This window comes from Carassius gibelio, chromosome B10 (genome assembly GCF_023724105.1).
Source record: "Carassius gibelio isolate Cgi1373 ecotype wild population from Czech Republic chromosome B10, carGib1.2-hapl.c, whole genome shotgun sequence".
Lineage (NCBI taxonomy): Eukaryota > Metazoa > Chordata > Actinopteri > Cypriniformes > Cyprinidae > Carassius > Carassius gibelio.
Window position 1 is genome coordinate 18,379,400 of NC_068405.1, and position 22,903 is coordinate 18,402,302.

Sequence of the window (22,903 nt, forward strand, 5' to 3'; positions counted from 1 at the left end):
TTAAAGGGTTAGTTCACCCAAAAATGAAAATACTGTCATTAATAACTCACCCTCATGTCATTCCATTCCCGTAAGACTTTTGTTCATCTTTAGGAACACAAATTAAGATATTTCTGATGTATTCTGATTATTTTCTGATCCTCCATAGACAGCAAGGATATTAACACAATCAAAGCAGAGAAACATAGCAAGGGCATCGGTAAAATAGTCCACATGATATCAGGGGTTCAATCTTAATTTTACAAAGGTACAAGAATACTTTTTGAATGCAATCAACATTGTTTACATTCAATAGACAGCACACACATTCTGAACGTAAACAGAGCTTTATGTTGATTAAGTTCAGGGGTACTTTCCGAAATGACGAAAGATGGTAACTCTGGAGAAGAATTATTGAATAAATTATGTTATTTTAGTTTTCTTTGTGCACAAAAAGTATTCTCGTAGCTTCATAAAATTACAGTTGAACCACTGACGTCACATGGACTATTTTACCCATGTCCTTGCTACATTTCTGTGTGTTGACCATGGTAATATCCTTGCTGTCTATTCAGGGTCTAAAAGTATATTGATTTGTGTTCCGAAGACGAAACGAAGGTCTACGGGTTTAGAACGACATGAGGGCGTGTAATTGATGACAGAATTTCATTTTTGGGTGAACTATCCCTTCAAGTTTAAAATATAAAACAAAACAAAAAACATTCTAGCATATTTTTATGCTAAAATTCTGGCAACCATAGCTTTTGTCTATTTATAGTAAATGTCACAGTTTGTTATGGTGTAGCGTGAAGGTCATTGGGGATCAATGTTGTTTTGAACCCTGTTGACCTACATGGACAAAAACAGTTGAATGACAGGTTCAGAAAGACACAAGGGAGAGTACATGATGAGAGAATTTAATGCTTTGGAGAACTGTCCCTTTGGAGGAATAGATAGTTTTCTACTGATTCAAGATAAATCACTGATGATCCATGAGTAAGAATGTAAGCCTTCATTAATACAGAAAAAATAATTCCCATTCATTATACTAAATAATAGAAGTGACAGTCATGCTTTGCATCGATCCATAAGCTGTGTTCCGTGTCTTCAGTGCAAAGAGCAGAAGAGATAAGACTTTCCCAGGAGGCATGACGCCTCGGTCCTATTGACATGCATAGCTCTGCCCCACCGCTTGCATCCAAAGCTCCATCCATATGTCATTCCACTCCAGACTCTCTGCAGACAGACACACAGACATGTCACAAATTCGGTTACTGAGATAACAAAGAGATTTTATCAAAAACAGACACCACTGAGCTATTTTAGAAAAAACGTTTTTATGATAAAATCAGAAATGGCCAGTACTTCTTTTCATGTTTCATTCTCAATTTTTCAAGTCAAAGAAAAACACTCTCTGCCACCTGCGGATATGGTCAAATGTGACATCTGACTGACACACAGTCTTAAAACTAAAGGTTCTTTATTGGCATCTGTGTTCCATGAAGAACCTTTAACATTCTATGGCACCCTTCCATTCCAAAAACAATATCCTTTATAATGGATTTATAAAACTTAAAGTTTTTTTTCCACAGTGATACCACGCTACTATAGGTCCCCCAAAACATCTTTCAATTAACAATAAAAGAAGAAAGAACCATTATCCATTACAAAGTATTGGAATTGAAAGGTTGCATAGATATTAAAATTACTTCATGGAAGCTTTATATAAGGAGTAGAGCATCACTGTGAAATCTAATTTTGGAACCTTTGTTTGTAAATAATGAAACCTTTTTAAACCTTTATTTGTGTAAAACAAGATTATTCCTGACTAAATTGAAGAAAAATCCGCACGCTTCATTTACAAAGCAAAATAGCCCTTTTGTTCAATATATTCGCCCAGCAATAGCTCTCATTGAGTGTTCATTACATCTGAGAGAGATGCCACAAAGACGGCTACATGAGAGGCCTTTCGGCTCATGATGTTGATGAGAGCGGTGATTAGTTCTGTCAGATATGAATGACTGAGCACGGCACCATGGGAGAAGACAAGACAGACGCAGGGTGAAGCCTGTCATCTAGAGTCTGAGCTGCTGAGCTGAGTAATATCACTAAGATAATCAAATCCCAATTACAGCAATTAAAGCAAGAACGATGGTATCATCTTTTGTGAGTTACGCGAGACATCCTTTTTGTCTTTAATTGAAACATAAATCAGCTGCTAAAGAAACCGAGAAGACGTCAATGAGATGAGAGGGGGAATGAAAAAGGGAGAGAGATGATAGGAATGGAACGGAGAGGGAGGGGGAATTCAGAGTACAACAGCTGGACAGTCGATATCCAGCCCACTGTTGAGATTCAGCTCCAACGCATTCAGATACACTGCTTCCTCTTTTGCTCTCAGTACAAACACAAGTGGCATCTATTTCAGCGTGCGCTATAGCTTAAGGAATCCCATGAGGAATTCACTCCGGGACCATGAGATGAGCGCAACGGATAGCTGTGTGATTTAGTGCCGACGACTCTTTTCTTTTGCATCTGAAAGGTCAGTATTTCAACTGTATTTATCAGAATTTTCTATAAAAGTTGATGTTTTTGCGATTTGAATGTTAAAACTAAACTGTTCTTAAATATTCAAACTGTCTTTAATGTGTCATTTAATGTGCTGAATGGAAATGCTCATATGGTAAGATGTATTTGCTTCTAGTAAGTGATATTGGACAGTCATCAGGTATTCCAGTCAGTCTCGAATTTTTTTTTTTCTCCATCCCCCCCGCTCCCCTCGTTCACTGAGATGGAGCTTTACGTTTGAGTCATTTTCTTAATAGCCACATTCTCCTTCCACAAGCTTCCCTAAACGAAATCCATGAACACAGATTAGAGCCGCACACCGTAATGACCCGCTGAACTTCTCTTGGAATTGCAGGCACACCACAAGAGGCATCGCATGATTTATATTGCCGCAGGGATTCTCATCTCACTCATAAATTGAAACGCTGATGGGGAACGTTAAAGTTGACTGAGGAACCGTCCAGGAAAATAAGTGTGATTCCCTGTTTGTTGCTGTCTCCTAGCGTGTCTCTGCAAACGAATGCTTCTCAGAAAAAAAATGGAAGTGGTCATAAATCATGAGCCTTTATGAGGCTCTCAGGGCCCGCTGTGGCTCAGACGACTGTAGTCACAAACACAATGAAGCTTAGGGAGCTGAAATATGCCGGCGAACAAACAAATAGCAAGTTTTGTGTTGTGAGGTGAACCGCAGACTAAAAATACTTGACTTGTTTTGTCTGCACATCTGTGGACAATTTTCAGCTTTCTCGAAAACAAATTCTGAACATCGTGAGAAACGTTACACAGATCTGCAATATTGCAGCTCATAAAATTTAATTGGTTTGCAATCGGGTCTCATTTGTTAACATTTTGTTAGAGGGACAGTTCACCCAAAAATTAAAATTCTGTCATCATTTACTCACCCTCAAGTATTTCCAAACTTGAGTTTCTTTGTTCTGTTGAACATAAAATAAGACATTTTTGAAAAATATGGGAAACTAAACCCCATTGCCTTCTATAGTAATGGAAAACATATGATATCAGTGGGGACCAGAAAGTGTTTGGCTACTCACATTCTTCAAAATATCTTCTTTTGTGGTCAACAGAAGAAAGAAATCCATGCCAAGCGTGAGTGAATGATGACATGATTTTTATTTTTGGGTGAACGATCCCTTTAACTGCATTTGTTAACTTGAGCAAACACTTTTTGCATATTTCAATGCATTTCTTAAATAAAAAATAGTATCTGTTGTGAACAAACAATGAAAAATGCATTTTTATTCAGTGTTGGGGAGTTACTAGTTACAAATAACAGTGTTACTAATTTAATTACAAAATAAATGGTACTGTAAAAATGTGTAATTAAATTATAGTTACTTATGAAAATGGGGTTTGCACTTCTCGTTTTAATATTTACTATTTCTTGTTATGTGTTTAACCTCAGAACGATCTCAATGTAAAAAGAGGAGCTAAAGTCTGATTTCATGTTGGCTGGGCTTTTTAATTCAAGAAATCAATGATTTTGAAAGTCAGTGTTGAGTATTACTGTAAGGTTAACCCTGGAAGTGACTAACAGTTGAAAACATTCGTCAGATATTTAGAAAAGTAATCAACATGTAATCAGTTACATTACTTTAATAAACTAAAACTTTCTGAAGATACTTATTACATTTTAAATAGGGTAATTTGTAATCTGTAACCTGTTACATTTTTTAAGTAACCTTCCCAACACTATTTTTATTAACTAATATTAACATAGATCAATTTTTAAAAAAAAGCACTCATCGCATTAGCTACTGTTAATTATGTGAACAAATTTGGCCAGAATACTGTAAATTGTTACCATTATTTTTAATAATTCAAATTTAAACTACATTTTTGATCCCCGTTTAATGATAAAAAACAATGTATTTGAAAGAACACATAATAAAAAGCCACACATTGACCTGTAACCAGATGGTGAAGATGCATCTCATTTCCACACTAATGCACCTACAGAACAAGCACACGTGCTCTCTTATGAATTGATTCTCACACAGCTGAGGTGACCTCCGCTAAATCGCTCTTGTCTCAGGGGAGCTTAATGTGAATCATGTGCCGCTGCTTGTAAATATGAAGAAGGGTTCTGATCAAAGCTGAATGCATGTTGGTCTTGTGTAAGCTCAGATTTTGAATGGCCACAAACAAAGCATTTTTGATACCGACAGCCTGTCCAACAAATGATTTGGCATGTTGTTCTCTTTAAATTGGGAAACTCTGTGACATTTTCCTGCTCGGGTACCTCTCAATCTATTATTCATGAGGTGCGAGTATGCATGCTGTGTAAACAACAGACTGACCTTCTGTGTGCACCACTGAGCCGATGTGACCACCCCAAAGTCCTAATGGACCAGCGGTGGCCTATCAACAACCCGCACCAGCTTACGAGCCCACTGATAGGCAGGTTGCCTGGATACAAAAAGCATAATTAAATGTGATTATCATCCGCTTCACATTCAATCTGAAGTATGTAAGTGTTCTGGTTGTTGTTGTGTTTTTCTGAACCATACAAATCCAACATTCATCAAAGACAGAGGTCAGTTAAGGAAACTGTCAGCTGTGTGTCAGTGAACTCTGGGGGCTGGACATAAAATATGACTGGCCTGTTAGATGGATAGCGATATCGCACAATATTCTTATTATGATGATGCATTGGTCAAGAAGTGGAAAGGCAACGGATTGTGCATTGGTTGCACTTTGGAAAATGTCTTGGAAAAGAGTGTTTAATAGCTGATATTCTTGAAAAAATATCAGAATACATATTTTTTCATATATTTTAATATATCATGTGATTATATTATAATAATTTGTGTTTTATTGTTTAAAGGTGTAATATATTATTTGAATATAGAATTAATGTAGTATTATATTAATATTTAAAATAAATATTTTAATATTAATGCTCTATTTAATACATTTAATAAATTAATGTTGTTTTTTTATTATTATTATTCATAATTCATTAAATATTCCATAAATTAAATCAGCATATTACAATCAGACCTAACGAATGCTCAAGGCCGATTGGAATAACATTAACATGTCCAATAATATTTTAAAATATCTTCAAATGCTAATATAATATATTAAAATAATATATATATCATAATATATTGTGTAATTATAATAAATTGTAATATAATATAAAATGTGTTTATATTTTAATATAATATTTAATTGTAATAGAATAGAATAAATACATGAACTTAATCCCCCATGAGGTTTAAGTGAATAGCAATTTAATTGAAAAGAATGTGCCTGTAAATAATCATTTATCTATCCTATTTTCCCAAATCCAGCAGATATGTCTGGGATGGATGGGCCTGTGGAGGAGATAAATGGGACGGAAGTAAACAGCGAGAGTTTCCTGAGGTTCAGCCCTACATCTGTCTCTACCGGGGCGGCCGCTGCCTCATACGGACGGACTGCCAATGTTTACGTCTACGTCTCCATCTTCCTCAGCTTGCTGGTCTTCCTGCTTACCCTGCTGATCATTGCTCTCCACCGGCTGAAGAACATCATATCTTCCAGCTCTTCATATCCAGAATGCGGCAGTGAGGCCGGGAGCTCCTTCACTAACATGAACATGGAGATCTGCAGCATCTCCTCACAGAGATCAACAGTGTCATCGCTGTCCTGACAGCTGAGAAAGACAGATCGATTACTCATGTCTGAACGTACTGATATTCTAGAAGTTTAGAAACATTTTAGCAAGTACTTTAAATAGTTATCATTATTATCAGTGTAATTTTCATTAACATTATTCAGATTAAACCATTCCACCAACCCTGTATTACTTAAATTAAATAAACCACAGAAGACCGTACTGAAGCATTTTCATGAAAGCTTTGTATGATTTTGGAAAAATATTAATGACTTGTGTATGTTAATCACATTGTGTACATAAAGCTGACTCTATGATGACATTTTCATAAAAGAATATACTTTAAAAAAAATCAAGAATATATCAAATGCAACATGTCATCCCTTGGAAGCCTTGAATAAAATCTGATTTGCTCAAAAAATATGCATAATAATCATGACTTTAATTCATCAAGCAAAATGTCGGACAACAGGAAAAATCAGTAAAAAATGCATACAGGCTTCAGGCACACTTATAAATGCATGAGTTTCATTGCAATATAAATAAAATATAGCAAACAGATCATAATAGATTTATTGTTTAAAACTCACTTTTGCATGAACTTTATAATAATAAAAAAAGCCAGTTTCACTTAGGTTCACACAGCTCACAGGTCTGTTATCTATGGATCCAATACTGTTCAACAACTAGAAAAAAAGTCCAAATACTTTCTATAATGTTATATAATTTAAAACTAATAATTTTTTATTTAACTGTCATTTTAGAACAGAACAGAACAAAAACTATGGAAGCCTTTTTCTGCCACAAAAACAATAAAAAACAATTATATATATATATATATATATATATATATATATATATATATATATATATATATATGAAAAAAATTATATATATATAATTCTGAATTTTATCACTTATTTAAGACATTTTATGTCAAATTAGGATTTGCCAAAGCATTTTGTCCTTGCGGGTGCTTTCATATACACAATAGAACTATTTGATATATTTAGATAATTGTCTAGCCTAATTACTTGATACTTTTCCCAAATGGATGATAGAATAGATTAAAAGCAATACAGTCTGCAATAAATACAGAAATCTGATATCCAACACATATAATTTATAAATAACGAAGTCAGGGGGCCATGAAGTAGTTAATTGAGCTAATTGAGGATGAAACGAGAGCTGAAAGGTTTCCTGATCTCAGCAGTTATGTGCTGGGTGAGATGGAGCATTTGTTCTTAGGCACGTGTGTTGGATGTAACAGTAACTTACCTATATACCATCGATCTGATGTCGAGGCTTTTCGAGACTCTGTTCTGGTCTTTTTGTTTGTTAGTGGTCACTGGTCAGCATTGGAGGTACGTTGTCAGTGTTCTCTGTACACTGCGCCATAAACGGAGTGGAAGGTGTTGACTGTTTTTTTTTTTTTTTTTTTTTTTTTTTGCTCTAATTTGTCATTTAATCTGGTGTCTAGTTTTCTAATTCATATATTTTAGAGTCGCCGTGCAATGTAGTTTTAGTCCAGTGTATTGAAGTATGTGCACCGCTTGGTGGTGCCGCTAGAGGACGCAACTTCCATTTGATCACACAGGCGAGTCTGTTTATCTGCAGCGGCCATCGCTGTTTTGTTTTTGTCGTGACAGGAATCCTTCACATATTTTACCGTATTTATTTATTTATCTGGTTACTTTTATTTAAAAATTTGACATTTTTAATGACAGTCATATGAAATCAGATTAAACCTAGTTTATTCTGTGCCGAGTTCACAAATAAGGCAAGTCTGGTCAATACGTTCAGGTCGGATGACAGGTGGGAATTTGGGTTTTACGTTACCCTAAAAAGACAAAATGAGCGACAGCGTTCATCTTAGTTCAGCAAACACAGGTAAAGACAGCCAAACCTCGGCAGCCGCGGACAGCAACGACCAGCAGGACCAGGAGAGCTTCCCGTACGACGCGGAAGACCCGGGCGAGGAGAGCGACGCGCCGGAGGCGAGAGACGGCACGGTCAGTCCGGAGGAGCTCAACGACGACGACACGTCCGGAGAGAGCGAGAACGTGCCCAAGACCTGCATCTATGACGGCTGCACCGAGACCACGACCCAGGTGGCCAAAGCCAGGAAGCCCTGGATGTGCAAGAAACACCGGAATAAAATGTACAAGGACAAATACAAGAAAAAGAAAAGCGACCAAGCCATGTCGTCTGGAAAACTAGACGTAAGAAATGCTTATTTGGGATTAACGACAACCTTAAATGCTTTAGATTAGTTTTTATCCGAAATTTCTAAGCTTAATTCAAATAATTGTGTTTGTTCGTGATGTGAAGGAGGCTTCGGAGGAGAGGCCTGTATCTGTTACTAAGCAACGGCTGGGTACCATGGGAGACAGACCCGCCAGACCGTCCCTCATTGAGCAGGTGCTGAACCAGAAGAGACTGGTAAGAGCATTAAACACCTTTTGTTTTTTATAGTAATAATTAGTTTTAGTCATATACTCCCTTTTGACATAATGCCATTGATGCAGGGAGTGTTATTTTAGTGTAATATAAATACTATTATTACAGTTTACTATTATAGTTTTTATTACTATTCTGAATCGTTTTTTATTTAATATATTTTTTTTTAGTTTTAGATTAAAATTTAATTATGTATTTTTGTCATTTCTTATGCAGTTATGGCCAAAAATATTGGCATCCTTGGTAAATATGATCAAAGGCGGCTGTAAAAATTCATCTGCATTGTTAATCCTTTTGATCTTTTATTAACACAAATCACAAAAAGGTATCCTTTCATTGGATAATAAGAATTTAAAATGAAATAAAGGTTTTTCTCAAATACTGGTTGGACACAATTATTGGCACCCCTAGAATTCTTATGAGTAAAATAACTCTGAAGTATATTCCCATTCATATTCACAATTTTGAGCATGCCAGCATGATTATAAACATGAAATTATCTGGATTGATTATGGATGAAGGAATTTTCTTTGATCTCCTGTCATGTGTTCTCTAACCTCATCAGGCATTATAGGAGAAAATTTAGACCTGTTAAACTGGCAAATTGAGGTTTCAATGTACTGTATAAAAGGGTGCCGTTAATTGTGGCCAATGTGTATTAGAGAAAAACATTTATTTCATAATGATATTTCCCCCCCATTTTCTTATTATCCAATGAATGGATACATTTTTGTGATTTTTTAAATGAAAGATCAAAAGGATTAACAATGCAGATAAATTTTCACAGCCTTCTTTGATCATATCTACTAAGGGTGCCGATATTTTTGGCCATGGCTATATATTTTGTTTAATTTTATTTAATGCTTAAATTGTAGCTTTATTTGGTAACACTTTTAAATAAGGTCTCATTTGCCAAGTAAATTTATTAACTGTTTATTAATTACCGGTAAGCATTCATTCATCTTTGTTCATGTTAGTTCACAGTATATTAACTAAGGTTAACAGATAAACATTTAAAATGTTAATAATGTACTAGTAATATTTGAACTCAATATATGAATATAATAATTACTGACAAAGATACTTGTATTGTTTTAAGTTTTTCAACTAACATCTATGTTCCGTTATTTCCGTTTATTTTTTAGAAATGAATCTGTGGCATATGTTGTACAAGGCATTAAGGACAAAAAATTAAAATCACTCAATGCAATGCAAAATAAATCTGTATAAATAAATAATAAGTGTTTTTTTTTTTTTTAGTTAATTAGTTATCAGATTTTAAATATGCACCCCCAGGATCCTGCACTTGCATAAACACACACACACATATATATATGTATGTGTTGATCGACTGTTTGTTTGTAAGCTGTTTTTTGTTTTATTGGGTTAGTGTTAGTTAATTTTATATAATTTCAAAATGTCATGTGTCTTTTATTTGTAATATAAAAGCCATTCTTATTCATATTAGCCCAGTATTATTTCATAGCAAAGTGACTTACCCTCAGTTCATGTTGTGTTGTTTTTTGGGTTTCAGTCTCTGCTGAGGAGTCCAGAAGTCATCAGTTTCCTTCAGCAGCAGCAGCGTTTACTGACCACACAGAATCGAACTCAAACACAGCACGACTTCTGAAGACTGAAGATGTTTTACTCATCCTGTCAACCATTTAATGCAGACACACTTTCAATGACATTTTTACAACGGCAGTATTCTATACTCGTGTGAGAACCATTAGCATCTGTGACCACCAAACAATCCTTGATGGTGTGGAGACTATCAACACTGAATTCTGAAAACTTGGATGTTTGACAAGGATCTGATCGATCTGAAGTACTTCTGTCATCATCAGTCTCTTAGATATCATGAAATGAATGAGCAGCTAAATCTACTATATATCAACAATGCATTTGAATAACTACCATATTCCGCCACATGTAGTGTCTTTTAGGACTTTTCAATTATGGAAGGAAAATATGAAATGGCAGCTGTTATCAAAGGATTTTTTAGTGATCAATCCAATCTGTAATAATGTCACCAGGAAAAGCTACAGTTTAGTTTCACCTTTTTTTTTTTAACACATCTTGACCGTGTAGCTGAAAGTAACATTGTACAAACAGAAATGTTCATCAGCTTTATTATTTTTTTTAAACACGGTGTAAACTCAGTAAGTTGCTGAGGGCGTTCCAATGACGTTTTATTGATCTTGTGCAGTTTTCAGCTTTACAAGCATTAATACTAAAGGTTTTTTCAGGCCATACAATAAGCAGGCAGAAATAGAAGGGAGTTTTTTGTATTACAAGAACAAGAAAGCTAACGCAAATACAAAACAACATGAAATGTTATAGAAGACACATATTAGCCAAAATATGACACAAATAAACCATTTCCAGAACAAGTACCTGCCTAACACTTTTCTTTGGCTTCCTATTAGAGAGTTTCTTTCTGAATTGATCTCAGCTACTACATACTGTGAAGTAGTAGTGTTTTTTATTTATTAAAATCATTGCAACACTTATCCAACCACTGCTTGCTTAACAGCATGATATTGTACATATATGCAGTACCATAAACATCCACTGAAAAGACATTTTCACAAGAGAAAGAGCATTATGTGTCTTGGGGCACCATAAAAGTCTATTTGAGAACTATAATCCCCTTGCTCTGTAATGCATTAGGACACAGAGGAAATAGGATTGTGTGGGGAGCCCATCTGGGTCAGAACTTTGTCTAGCCACTGCAGCGGCCCATGCAGGTGGATTTCTATCCAGCAGGGGGTGCTGGTGACATCCTGACGGTGGTACTCGGCTCCCCAGCCCTGGGAAGAGGACAGATTTCATTCTCAATACTTGGGCGTGTTTATTCAATGTCAAAAGCAACAAGCAGGTTTTAAAAGCAAATCAACAACAGTGATACAAATATTTAAAATATTTCATTTCCAATTGACCAGCAGCACCTAAAGGAATTTAAAAAATAATTGCAAACTTGTTTCCCCGAACCTTGCATTTAATTCATATTTTAGCTTAGAAATGGTCACGATCAATTTATAGTTTTTTTTGTGTGGATGCATATGAATCAAGCAGGGGAAATTGTATGAGTCGCATCAGACAGTAACTGGAGAACTCTAGAGCTATGGGATCTGCAGTGTGTTTTGGCAGAGCGACATCCATAAAAAAGCATGCCTGAGATTAGAATAACTGCATATTAAGTTTGCATAGCAACACATAGAAGATTTCTATTTGGAAGTGCTAAGCCCCTCAAGACATGCAAGCTTGTGAATGACGTTGATGAACTTCATGAATTTGCGATAGATGAATCACAAGCATACAGCGCAATCAGTATGGTCTGATTTCTGAACAAATGAGCCGGTTCTTCTAGGTGAATCAAATGCATCTAGGACAACCAGTGGAAACTGATTCAGTTCTTTTAAGTGAATCAGAAGCATACCTTAGAACCAGTGTCATTTTATTCCCAGCGCAGATTTGACTAGTGACTCTAATGAGTTGGTTCTTCTGCTGGAGGTAGGCAGGGTGTTGCTATGCTGTTCTAGGTGGCTGCCAGGGTGTTAACATGACCTTTATTAGTCACTCATGATGCACCACATAATTTAAATAAACCTCTTTACCTTGACAAAGCTCATCCTGATGGTGCACATCTTGGTAAGTTCATACACCACCTCGAAGCCATGATTGACAGACTGTGACAGCAGCTGGGCAAACAGCTGGTTGTTGAAGATCTTCAGGCTGCATCCACTCGGGATCTTGCAGACGGTGGTGGGATGGAAACCGTGCTGGTAGTTACAGTTCCGACTCTGTACGAAAATACTGCTGTCACTCAGACACTCTGCGTACACCTCTCCTCCGACGTAATACAAGTGCACACCTAAAACAAAAGAGGAAGACTTTAAAAATGGGTTAGTAATTGCACATTTATCATTTAAAGTCATGAAAATGAAATCAAAATGTATTAACACTTATTAATTTTATTTAAAAAAAAATGGATCAAATTGTTCCAAATGTTCTTTTTCTAAAAGAGCTTTCTGGTTCCACTGGAACCAATTTTGTTTTATTATAATTTTTTTAGTATTTTAATAGACTTGTGTTCAGTCTCATTCCATTCTAGTATGTAACCAGTAACTTTTATGAGTTTATAAATTATACAACAGTGCATTCTACTTATTCTTTTACTTTTCATTTTCATAATACAGAATTTTATTTTAAAAACAAACTCAGATTTAAGTTTGTAATCGCCAACCTCGAATTATGAGTTTAATATAGAGTGATAACATAAGCATTTAAGACCCATTAAGCAGGGTTATTATGGTTAACTATAATAAAAACTATTAAAAACATTTTTTTAATTTAAATCTTAATCTGAAATATTGTCTTGGCAACCAACTGAAATACAATTAAGCTGAAGCACTAAATATACTAAGTGTAAATAAATGCAAACCTCAGACAGACGAAAAAATTAATTAAAACTTTAAACTTATATAGTCATATTAAAAAAAGAAGCAAAAACATATGCACATTAAATGATTAAAAATTTAAGTAAAATGAAAATATACAAATATATTTATAACAGTATATAAATAATACTAAAATAGCCCTGCTTTATAGGTCAACAAAACGAATACAAGTAACATCTAACAATTTCTACTTTGTAAATCACAGGAATCACTATCCCCAAACCCAGCATTCATCACGTTTTATCACATGCCAAGCAGAAACCTTAATAATCTCCATTCCCCTGAAGCATCCTGATCTGGATTATGTCGTTGTCCCACCAGGATCTCTCACACAAGTAGATGGAACTCAAACTTGGCATCTGTCGATCTGTGCCCAGCAAGTGTATGTGTGCATACTCTTCCCTGACACTGTTGTAACCTATGGCAACACTTAATGTCTTTCCAACACTGGCACAGTGACGCTTATCTAGTGCCCTGAGAAAAGCCAACATTCGGATAATGTGGACTCTATCTGTCTCGCTGGCTTTCTGAAGTGCAGTGTTGATTGGCCAGCACTATCTGGCACCATAAAACAGTGTCAGGCAAGTGGTGATTTTAATGACCTTCTCTCGGAATTGAGTCAACTACGGAAGATTATCAGCAGCTTGATCTTCTCAGAACAACTGTTTTCTGTCTATTTTTGATCCCAAAACCTCAAAGATAAAAAAAAAAAAAAAAAAAACATGGAAATGCAAGACTTTCAACAAACCTTTGCCTATGTGTCTGCGAGTGTTTTCAATGGTGGAGTTTCGGTTGACGTTGGACAGTAATCCGAGGCAGAAGCGGTTCTTGTTGTTTGAGGGGTCTGTGAAGCCGTCCACGAGGATGCTTCTGGAAGAGGCATGGAACGTCTCGCCAACCCTGTTGTTTAGTTCATAATACGCCACTGAACACCAGTATTCTGGTTCCTCATAACACACCGGCCTCAAGTCTGGAAAAAAAATGATAATACCTCATAGTATTCAGATTCATTCCACTTTCAAGATGCATTTTAATCAGAAATGATTTTCACTTGAACTATTTGGGCACACCAGATTGGATTAATTTTTCTCATGATTAAAAAAAATTAATAATAATTTTAATCTGGTTCATGGTTAAAAGATTGAAACTAGACATTTAGAGATATAATGTGCGCAAATACAAATGGAGATTTCTTTAATAAATTCAAACAATAATTCAAAAGACTTTGAAGACTAAATTGTTTTAAATGGATAGGTTAAAGCCCATTAACACCATAACAATAACTATAAAGATAACTATAAAACTAATAACTATATTAGCATCTGCACCAATGCATAAAAGTGTTTGCTGCAGTTTTGTCACTACATATTTAATTTCCATTAGTGTTATCTCATAGTTTTGATGATTTTTATTCTAAAATTGATTATTTTAGTATTACTTATATACTATTTTAGTATTTATTAATAATTTAAATGAGTTTTTATTTTTATATTTTCAGCTATTCTTTTTAATTGGAGTAATTATTCTTCAAATACTTCTAAGTTGTAACTGTATTTCAGTTTTAATAATTCCATGTATTGTTTTTAATTTCAGTTAGTTGTTAGTCTCCTCTTTTTTGTTTTCAATTTTTTATTTTAAGTTTATTTTCATCTAATTATCAACTTTTTATTTTATTTCCGCTTTCTTTAACAGTTTTAGTTAATAGTGTGTTCACAACGGTTTCACATTTTAATGTACACAATGCACAGTAAGTATATTTAGTCTAGTGTCTCACCTCTATGAGGGGCTGACAGAATGAGTTTATTAGCGTTGGAGGACTCCCCTGGTTTCACATCCTCAGGTGGAGAGGTCTCCATCATACTGTAGGGTGGTGGAGGTGTCTCTGCTGTGGAAGGAGAGCGAGTTTTTGAATGATCAAGATGATTGTCATCAAATAAAAGCCTGAGAAATCATTGTTAACGAGAGTTCCTTTGTTTTACCTGTAATTTGGTAGGGGCTCCCAGGGTCCGTCCCACTGCTGGGGGAGTTGGGGTAGCTGTGCGCTGTCGGGGACTGGTTTAAAGAGCTGGATGGCGATGAAGAGAATGAGCTACAGGGTATTGATGGGAAGGAGTCGGGGTAAGTGGCATTCTGGGGCATGAGAGACTCATTGTGCAGGGAAGCATTTCGGAACTTTGCCAATAAGCTGTGCTGGGGATTGAACTCACTGTGACGTGGCACAAGAACTGGGGGCAGAACTGTTTGGAAAAAAAATGCAAGAAAAGTTACTTACAGATGCATAAAGTGATAATCGATATGGAGAAAACAAACAAACAAGATAAGCAGTATGTGTATTGATTACTACCTGGCGTCTCCACACGGCGGTAATGATATGGATTGATACAGATTTCCTTTTGCTTAGAGCCGAAAGGAAACTCGCAGCAGTCCAGGGCTTTGAGCTCGTGGTGGGACTGAAGATCCGGCCAGCGCCACACTCTGCAGTAGATAACATGTGGCAGACCTTTACGATGGGACACCTGGAGCCTTCCGTCCAGGGACCGAGGAATGGTAACGCATTTACTGGGCTGGCCAGGACAGCTCAGAGCCTTTTCCAGCTCTTCCATGGCCCCTTTTTTCTTCTTGAGCTTCTTTACGAGGGAATCTACAGCCTTTTCCGCCCACTTTTCCTCCTCATCTCCTTGTTTCCAGCCCAGCAGCCTTTTCACAGCTGGACTGGTGAAGGAGAAGAGGGACGTGATGGATGTAGTGGAGTGCATCTTGTAATGGATTTTTCTCAAGGTTTGTGGCAAATCTGTTTTAAATCACTCCAACCTAGGAGCTTCAGTTTATGTCTTTACAGCCAAGATGCAGGCGGGTATAGAATAAACCCCCTGATGGTGATTTTTTCGTCGGGCAGCCAGCCGTGTAATCTGGTGAAAAAAAAAGCAAAGAAGCATATCAGATTTGCATTAATAAAATGATAATTGAATAAAATTAATTGAATACTTGATACAATTTAAATGAATTGATTATTTAATTAATTAATTATTTAATTATTTCAAATAATTTTAAGTCTTAAAAAATATATTAAATGAAATGATTTAATTATTATTATTTGTAAAAAAAAAAAAAAAAAAAAAAAAAATATATATATATATATATATATATATATATATATATATATATATATATATATATATATATATATATATATATATATATATATATATATATATATATATATATAATTAAATTCATGTATTTATTATTATTAAATTTATATATATTCTTTAAATCAATACAAATGGAAAGTTAAAAAATATAAAAAATTATTTTTGTTTCCATTGTGGTCATATAAATATTTTTTACATTGCACAAATGAAACTTAGATACTTATAGTTATTTGTGTATTTAGTAAAACAAAAATTTATACTTTTTGCATTGTTATTTTGAATTAGTGACAAAAATGTGCTTAATTGTCATGTAAAAGAATGCCAAATTATGTCAAAATCTAAATTAATATGAAGCAATTTTTTTTTTCTTATGACTTTAGGCTCAAGTTTGACATGGACATCTTTTGTCTTTTCTGAAATATTGCTGTCAACAGGTACTGTGTTTCTCACTGGACCTCACCTATTCGTCCTCTCCCTTTCCTGCTGAAGCTTTCTGATGCAGAAAACGATCTGTTAAAAATCAATGCCGTTTGAGCATTTGAAACCAGAGATGCTTGCTTCCCTCTTTGGCCAGACTGGGCAAATAATAGCTTCTGAAAATATTATTGCATGCAATACTAGAGGTGTTAACCCACCCCTAGCTAAATCAAATAACTATAGGAGAAAAATGAGACCATACTGGACTAACAGCGGTGCATGAAATCATGCTTCGGTTTCAAATAAGCAGAGGCAGGCAGATCAGTTGAGGGTGAATTCATCTGCTCTGTTCTCAAAGCCAGTGTGTCCTTATGAAACTGGCGTCTAGCAGTCTGAGTGCTGAGATAGGCTAAATCACCTAACTCCCCCGCGAACGCGCATACACATACTTTCCACAAACTTCACTTTGTTTTTTTTTTGCTTTAAAAAATACTGTAATGTTACATTTAACACTATTTAAAAAAAAAACTATGCCAGGTGTAACAACTGTCACGAGACGTCTCTCTGTGGAGCAGCATCTTTAAACAGCAAGTGGCATAACAAACAACATCTATGTTTACAAAGCCTACCGTGTTATATGGGTTCACGCAAGAAGCAACAAGTTTTAACATGAGGAAGTTAGTAAAAGTAAAAAAAAAATAATAATAATAATAAAAAACACTTGTCATGACTCATTCTTATAAATCATAAAATGTTACAATTTTAATTCCTGGAATGAACTTTTTATCTATAATAATACGTGTTTTATTCCTTACCTTAATGTGACGAGTCGAATAACAATCCACGTAGTGGGGTAATTCCGCGAAAGAGACTCGCGCCGATTGGAGGTGTACAGCGCGTGTGTTTGGATGGAGCGAGCGCCGCGGCGTCAGTCTGACTGGAGCCTCAGCGCCTTCGTGCGGAATTCATCCGCAGCTCCTGGAACTCTCCCAGGACGTCAGACACGCACAGGATCATCCCATTCAAACAGAGCAGCCTGAGCCTCACTCACAGACTCAAAGGCCTGAGAGAAAACAGCTCACTGAGAGCAGCGGCGTTTCACTTTTAATTTGTTTTCAGTGTCAGATGACAAGTGTCAACAGTTGTTTTCCCTTTCACAGGAAGCGATGCACCTTTTTGGCCAAGGTTGTAAATAGAAAGTGATTTGTTGAAGTTTTCGATATTTTTTAGCGGAAATTTCTAGAATGTGACTTTCAAACTAATTAAATAATTAAAAATGATTTCTGACCACCGTAAATGTATATGTTACACGCTTAAAAATAATGCAAAACTAATGTCAATCAATCTATCTATCTATAACATTTGTATATATTCTCGTGTGTACATATATAACAAAAGTAAAAAATAGTGGCAGGCTACGGAAACGTTGTTTGTGAAGCCTGCTGAACCATATGTTGTATTCTTACATACCTGTAAAAAATAAACTTTTAAGACATCGCCCAAACTTTTAATGTGCCGTCCTTTGAGTAACGTTATTCTTAATTAGGGGGTTAGTCCCATATAAATCGTAATCAGCTCATTTCAACGCTGATATTCGACACTGGAATAAAAAAATGTAATTTAAATGTGCTCATTTAAAAAAATACATGCTGTATTCTTTGTGAACAAATACCTGATATATTTTAGCGCTTGAAAAGTAGAAGCTTTTTTAAGTTCAAATATAAAATCTCATAGTAAAAATGAAAACAGATTTATTGTCAGATTGGCGCAGTGCCAAAGCCTTTATCGATAGCCCTACTTTTCCTGCGCTCCTCGGCGCGGATGGATACACTTCGATTGTGTGCGTACAGTGACTTGTCCAGTTAATGACGCAAGCCAGGATGGCGACAGAGAGTCTAGAAGTTTGACATTTTCACAGTTTACAACAACTGCAGGGGAACGTAACAATACTCCCAATATTGACAGCTCGCATATTAAGTGTTCGCTGTGATCAAATGAGTTTGGCAGGGGGAGTTCGCTTCCAATAAAAGGGCACCGCGAAATAATCCTCTTCAATCAAGGTGCACATGATCAAATACGTTCCAGGCGAGGCTCTATTTTTAGGCATTAGTAGACGGGAAAATTCAATACATCAATAGCTCCTTAAATCACTGATCTTAAAAATAATTTATAAATGTAAAATATTGAAATATACCCGCTTAGAGTGACTGACCAGATACAGGGTCTCAATAAGAACAAATGCCTTCCTGGTGGAGAGAAAGGAAGGACAAACAGGATACTCTCTCCAGGGTGCAGAGCAGCCCATTGAGTAAACCACATTAAAAAGCCTTGGGCACATGCCGGACCATGGACCATTTCAGTCGGTCATTTTTAAACCTTATATGCGTAGGAAGAGCGAGTTAAAATGTATTTTGGGTGGCACTGATTTTAAACATTAAAGTGCACACCACTTTCATAAAAAATTTTGATCAGGAAATCAGGACCAAAAAAAAAAAAAAAAAATTCTTTGATGCCCTGCATTAAACAAAATCTGAAAAAACAAAAACAAATAATAATTACTTGTAAATGCTGAAACACTGATAATATATATTTTCTTTATTTGGCCGAGAACCATCCGCCCCTTTTCAAACCAAAACCTAATACAGTATGTAAAAGAAAATATGTAAAACAGCAATATTACATAAAAAAAATACAAGGACCATCCCCTTATGTGGTCACGGCACTGTCAGTGATAATAAAATGCTAATGCTGTTCACCGACTGCATGCACAGTGCACTCATTGGTGGCAATGGGCTGTGCGCTCAACCGTTGGCTCCTGATCGCTCACGAACAGCACACCAGCAGTAACAACAGCTACTGAGTTTTTCTCTCAGACTCCAGCCTCCAGGCACCAGTGAGGTAACGCAGTCTAATAAAGACTAGATCCCGGCCCATCTGTAGCCAACTCCAGAATGGCACCAACTTTGACCCTAAAATGTGCAATAAAACAAGCATTCATTACCTCATAAAGGAAATAACCTTCATTTTTTATGACATATATTGTTAGGGGAAAAAAAGTGTTTTAATTGTCTGTGCTTTAAGTGCAATTATATTTCAGAACAGACAGCACAAACCTTCAATCTCTGTCCAGTTAACAGCCACTTCTACTACAGGGATATCAAAACACTGAGCAATGAAGAGAAGTTCCACATCAAATGCCCTGCAAGGACAAAAACAGTTATTTCCATTCAATGTTAAAATGTTAATTTTAAATAAAAGATCATTTAATCTAAAAAGTGCTTTTTGGAATTTGGTGCTGCATGTGGAAAATGTGCAGAGATGCTCTTTAACTTTTAAGCCTCCTTACCAGCGTTCCACATGCAGGCTGGAGAAGGTTTTCATGGCAGCTTCACGGGTGAAGAGCTTAAAACCACACTGTGTGTCTTTAATCCCTCTCACACAGAAGAACCACACCAGGAAGTGGAATCCATACATCAGGAATGTTCGGAACAGAGACCTCTGTCACCAGAATAAACAGAAAAATCCAAATGCAATTTTCTCATGAACATTAACGGTCATGCTCCAGTATTTTGAGAAACAGTGTTACCTGAGCCACTGCTTCTTCTTCAAGGTGAGCTCTGGATCCGCAGGAGATAACCATGTTATCCTGCATGGACACATGAGTAAAAGATTTTCAGATGGACTGAGATCTTTTGGCAAGGAAACGTCTGTTGGTAATCTGATAACCGTATCTCCTGGCTAAGCTTCAAACAGATATTTAATCCACATACCAACAAGAGATTGGCAATACGCTGCCTGTCTATTTTTATTTACAAAAAGTGGAGTCTCACAGGCTTCTCAGTGATGCTCTCAAGACCTTCTTCAACCTTTTCAATGTCAGCAAATTTAGTGGCTCCGTCTGCATCAGCCATAAGAATGAGGCGTCCGCGACTGCTTAGAATTCCCTGAGTAGAGATAAACACAACATTTCATTACTAAGTGGGTCAAAATAAGGGTTTTAGCAGAGATTGAGCACATATTTAAACTGCTTCAGGCATCAAGCCACGTAACAGATTAATTATTGAGTTTCTTCACATTCCCAGCTGACTACAAACAGCATCTTTATTATGTCTTTCATCAGATTTCATCAGAAATGTGAATAATGCACAAGGAGAACCGGTTGCTTTGTATAGTTACCATTCTCACTGCACCGCCTTTTCCACGGTTCTTCACTAACGTCAAAACTCTCACTTTTTGTGCTCCATACTTCTTTGTGTATTTCATGGCAACCTGAGGATACAAGCATTGAGTTTGAAAACATGCACATTAACCATTTAATTCCTTATTATTGATTATGCTACATTTTATACGAAGTAAAATGACCTCTGTAGTTTTGTCTTTGCTGCCATCATCTACCACAATAACTTCATATGTGAATGATGGATTCTTCTTCTGTAAAATCAACAAGAGCACACATTAGGTTAAACAGAGTCACTGAAGTTACAGCACTGGCATCTAGTGGTGAAACGCTCAAACAGTCTGAAGAAGTATCCAAAATAATTAATTTGTGGATTCACAGGTGAACTCAGATATTTATATTTACTTAATTGTTTTTATTGAAATTATACTTTATATTTTGTACATATGTTATATAACAATCATAATCACAAATAATTTACTCAGGAAAACAAAGCATAACCATTAAATCAGAATTAAATACTGGACCTGTCTTTTCTCCAGGTATTCCATAGCTTCATCCATCATAACAGGCACTGTGATAGGACAGAGATATGCATTAACAATATAAATCCTCTTATTGTGAAAGAGCAGATTAATGATTTTGAGCTTTATGGATCCATTGGGGGTTTTAAACTAAAATGGTAAACACTGGCGGTCAAAAGTTTGGAATAAATAAGAATGTCTTGTGCTTAAAGTAATTTATTTGATCAAAAATACAGCATTATGAAAACAATAATGTTACAAATTCTTCACAAGTTAAAAATGAGTTTTCTATTTGAATATATATTAAAATGTAATTTATTCCTGTGATGGCAAAGGTAAATCTTCAGCAGCCATTACTCCAGTCTATAATAATAATAATAATAATAATAACAAATTCGATAAAACAATTGTTTTGTATTTTGATCAAATAAATGAAACCTTGGTGATCTTAAAAGGATAGTTCACCCCGAAAAGGAAAATTACCCTGTTGATTTACTCTCCCTCATGCCATCCTAGGTGTATAAGACTTTCTTCTTTCAGACAAATGCAATCAGAGTTATATAAAAAATGGTGTGGGGTCTTCCAAGCTTCATAATGGCAGTGAATGCATGTTGAGATTTTACAGCCCAAAAAAGTGCACCCATCCATCATAAAAATTGCTCCACAAGGCTCAGAGTGGTCAATAACGGCCTTCTGAACTGAAGCGTCATTTTTGGGTAAACTAAACCTTTAAGAGTCTTTTATTCATTCAAACTTTTGACCATCAGTGGATACATATTACTGCATATAACATTACCCACAAAACAACTCACATCGGAGTTCCTCGTTGTATGACGGGACAACCACAGACAGCTCCAGCGATGGAGGGTCCATCAGACTGGGAAAAGACTCCTTCTTGCCATCTGCAGTCAAGAAGTGTTTCTCCTTCTCATGGCGACTCTGATCTACCATGTTAGCACTGACATGTGCAAAGACAACAACCTAAAGACAAGAACAGGTGTGACACAAGGGAGTAACTAACTTGTTCAACTGGATGAATCGGTGAAGCTCAACAAAAGTGTCACATTATATATGCACAAGTATCTCAAAAACACCTTTCATTCATTAAAATACATAACATTTATATTTTTAAAAATAAAGCAAACATCAACAAGAGCAAACAAACTAGCCTCATAAAACATCCACATTATAATATAAAGATGTATGAAAACATTAAAAATGCTAACAATAAAAATAATAATAATAATAATACAAATATACCAATAGTAAGGCGATCAGCGCCAGGAGCAGGGAATACTGCAATAAGTTATATAAAGAGAAATCCATCATCCATATTGCAGTAAACATTGCACTGCAGCGTATAGCTAAACTCCTCTACTGAAGCACGCAGACCAGCCTCAAAACGAGCCTTCCGGCGACATATATGAAAAGGTGTCGTACTAAATCACGGAACAAATAGTTAAATCTCCATTGTCGAACTTTACATCCAGTCACAGAGAAACACCTACGAGGAAGTAGTCCCCAAGAACCACATCATCACA

At 35.8% G+C, this 22,903-nt stretch overlaps 4 protein-coding genes and 1 long non-coding RNA gene across 10 annotated transcripts; 2 read left to right on the forward strand and 3 right to left on the reverse strand.

Moving 5' to 3' along the window:
* Positions 1 to 559: 559 nt before the first annotated feature.
* LOC127966482 (uncharacterized) lies at positions 560 to 8,208 on the reverse strand. 2 transcript variants are annotated; one of them, XR_008155635.1, is made up of 4 exons: positions 8,076 to 8,208; positions 6,049 to 6,208; positions 4,866 to 4,974; positions 560 to 1,215 (listed from the first exon to the last, which is right to left on the reverse strand). It is a non-coding gene; the product is annotated as an uncharacterized LOC127966482 (long non-coding RNA). The 2 variants fall into 2 exon arrangements; XR_008155634.1 differs by lacking the exon at positions 8,076 to 8,208 and adding an exon at positions 7,448 to 7,595 and having other exon boundaries at positions 563 to 1,215.
* On the forward strand, positions 2,380 to 6,551 carry LOC127966481 (serine-rich and transmembrane domain-containing protein 1). Of its 2 annotated transcripts, none has more exons than XM_052567488.1 (2): positions 2,380 to 2,521; positions 5,865 to 6,551. In XM_052567488.1, exon 2 carries the CDS (start codon positions 5,870 to 5,872, stop codon positions 6,203 to 6,205), a length of 336 nt encoding a protein of 111 aa, XP_052423448.1. In that variant the 5' UTR covers positions 2,380 to 2,521; positions 5,865 to 5,869; the 3' UTR covers positions 6,206 to 6,551. The 2 variants fall into 2 exon arrangements, with proteins under 2 accessions (XP_052423448.1, XP_052423449.1); XM_052567489.1 differs by having other exon boundaries at positions 2,386 to 2,521; positions 5,868 to 6,551.
* Positions 7,770 to 11,023, forward strand: rfxap (regulatory factor X-associated protein). Its single transcript, XM_052567487.1, has 3 exons — positions 7,770 to 8,391; positions 8,501 to 8,611; positions 10,164 to 11,023. Exons 1-3 carry the CDS (start codon positions 8,023 to 8,025, stop codon positions 10,257 to 10,259), a joined length of 576 nt encoding a protein of 191 aa, XP_052423447.1. The 5' UTR covers positions 7,770 to 8,022; the 3' UTR covers positions 10,260 to 11,023.
* Positions 10,809 to 17,707, reverse strand: smad9 (SMAD family member 9). 3 transcript variants are annotated; one of them, XR_008155633.1, is made up of 8 exons: positions 17,477 to 17,707; positions 15,437 to 16,001; positions 15,072 to 15,329; positions 14,867 to 14,977; positions 13,841 to 14,062; positions 12,250 to 12,506; positions 12,072 to 12,178; positions 11,297 to 11,442 (listed from the first exon to the last, which is right to left on the reverse strand). XR_008155633.1 is itself a non-coding variant. In XM_052567481.1 (7 exons), exons 2-7 carry the CDS (start codon positions 15,846 to 15,848, stop codon positions 11,299 to 11,301), a joined length of 1,404 nt encoding a protein of 467 aa, XP_052423441.1. In that variant the 5' UTR covers positions 15,849 to 16,001; positions 17,477 to 17,704; the 3' UTR covers positions 10,809 to 11,298. The 3 variants fall into 3 exon arrangements, 2 of the variants coding, with proteins under 2 accessions (XP_052423441.1, XP_052423443.1); XM_052567481.1 differs by lacking the exon at positions 12,072 to 12,178 and having other exon boundaries at positions 10,809 to 11,442; positions 17,477 to 17,704; XM_052567483.1 differs by lacking the exons at positions 12,072 to 12,178; positions 17,477 to 17,707 and adding an exon at positions 16,705 to 16,876 and having other exon boundaries at positions 10,809 to 11,442.
* A 1,534-nt stretch (positions 17,708 to 19,241) lies between these two features.
* On the reverse strand, positions 19,242 to 22,897 carry alg5 (ALG5 dolichyl-phosphate beta-glucosyltransferase). Of its 2 annotated transcripts, XM_052567484.1 has the most exons (11): positions 22,623 to 22,893; positions 22,175 to 22,343; positions 21,366 to 21,412; positions 21,024 to 21,092; positions 20,838 to 20,930; positions 20,492 to 20,605; positions 20,248 to 20,307; positions 20,008 to 20,159; positions 19,775 to 19,860; positions 19,500 to 19,630; positions 19,242 to 19,446 (listed from the first exon to the last, which is right to left on the reverse strand). In XM_052567484.1, exons 1-10 carry the CDS (start codon positions 22,707 to 22,709, stop codon positions 19,515 to 19,517), a joined length of 993 nt encoding a protein of 330 aa, XP_052423444.1. In that variant the 5' UTR covers positions 22,710 to 22,893; the 3' UTR covers positions 19,242 to 19,446; positions 19,500 to 19,514. The 2 variants fall into 2 exon arrangements, with proteins under 2 accessions (XP_052423444.1, XP_052423445.1); XM_052567485.1 differs by having other exon boundaries at positions 19,242 to 19,630; positions 22,623 to 22,897.
* Between the last annotated feature and the right edge of the window lie 6 nt (positions 22,898 to 22,903).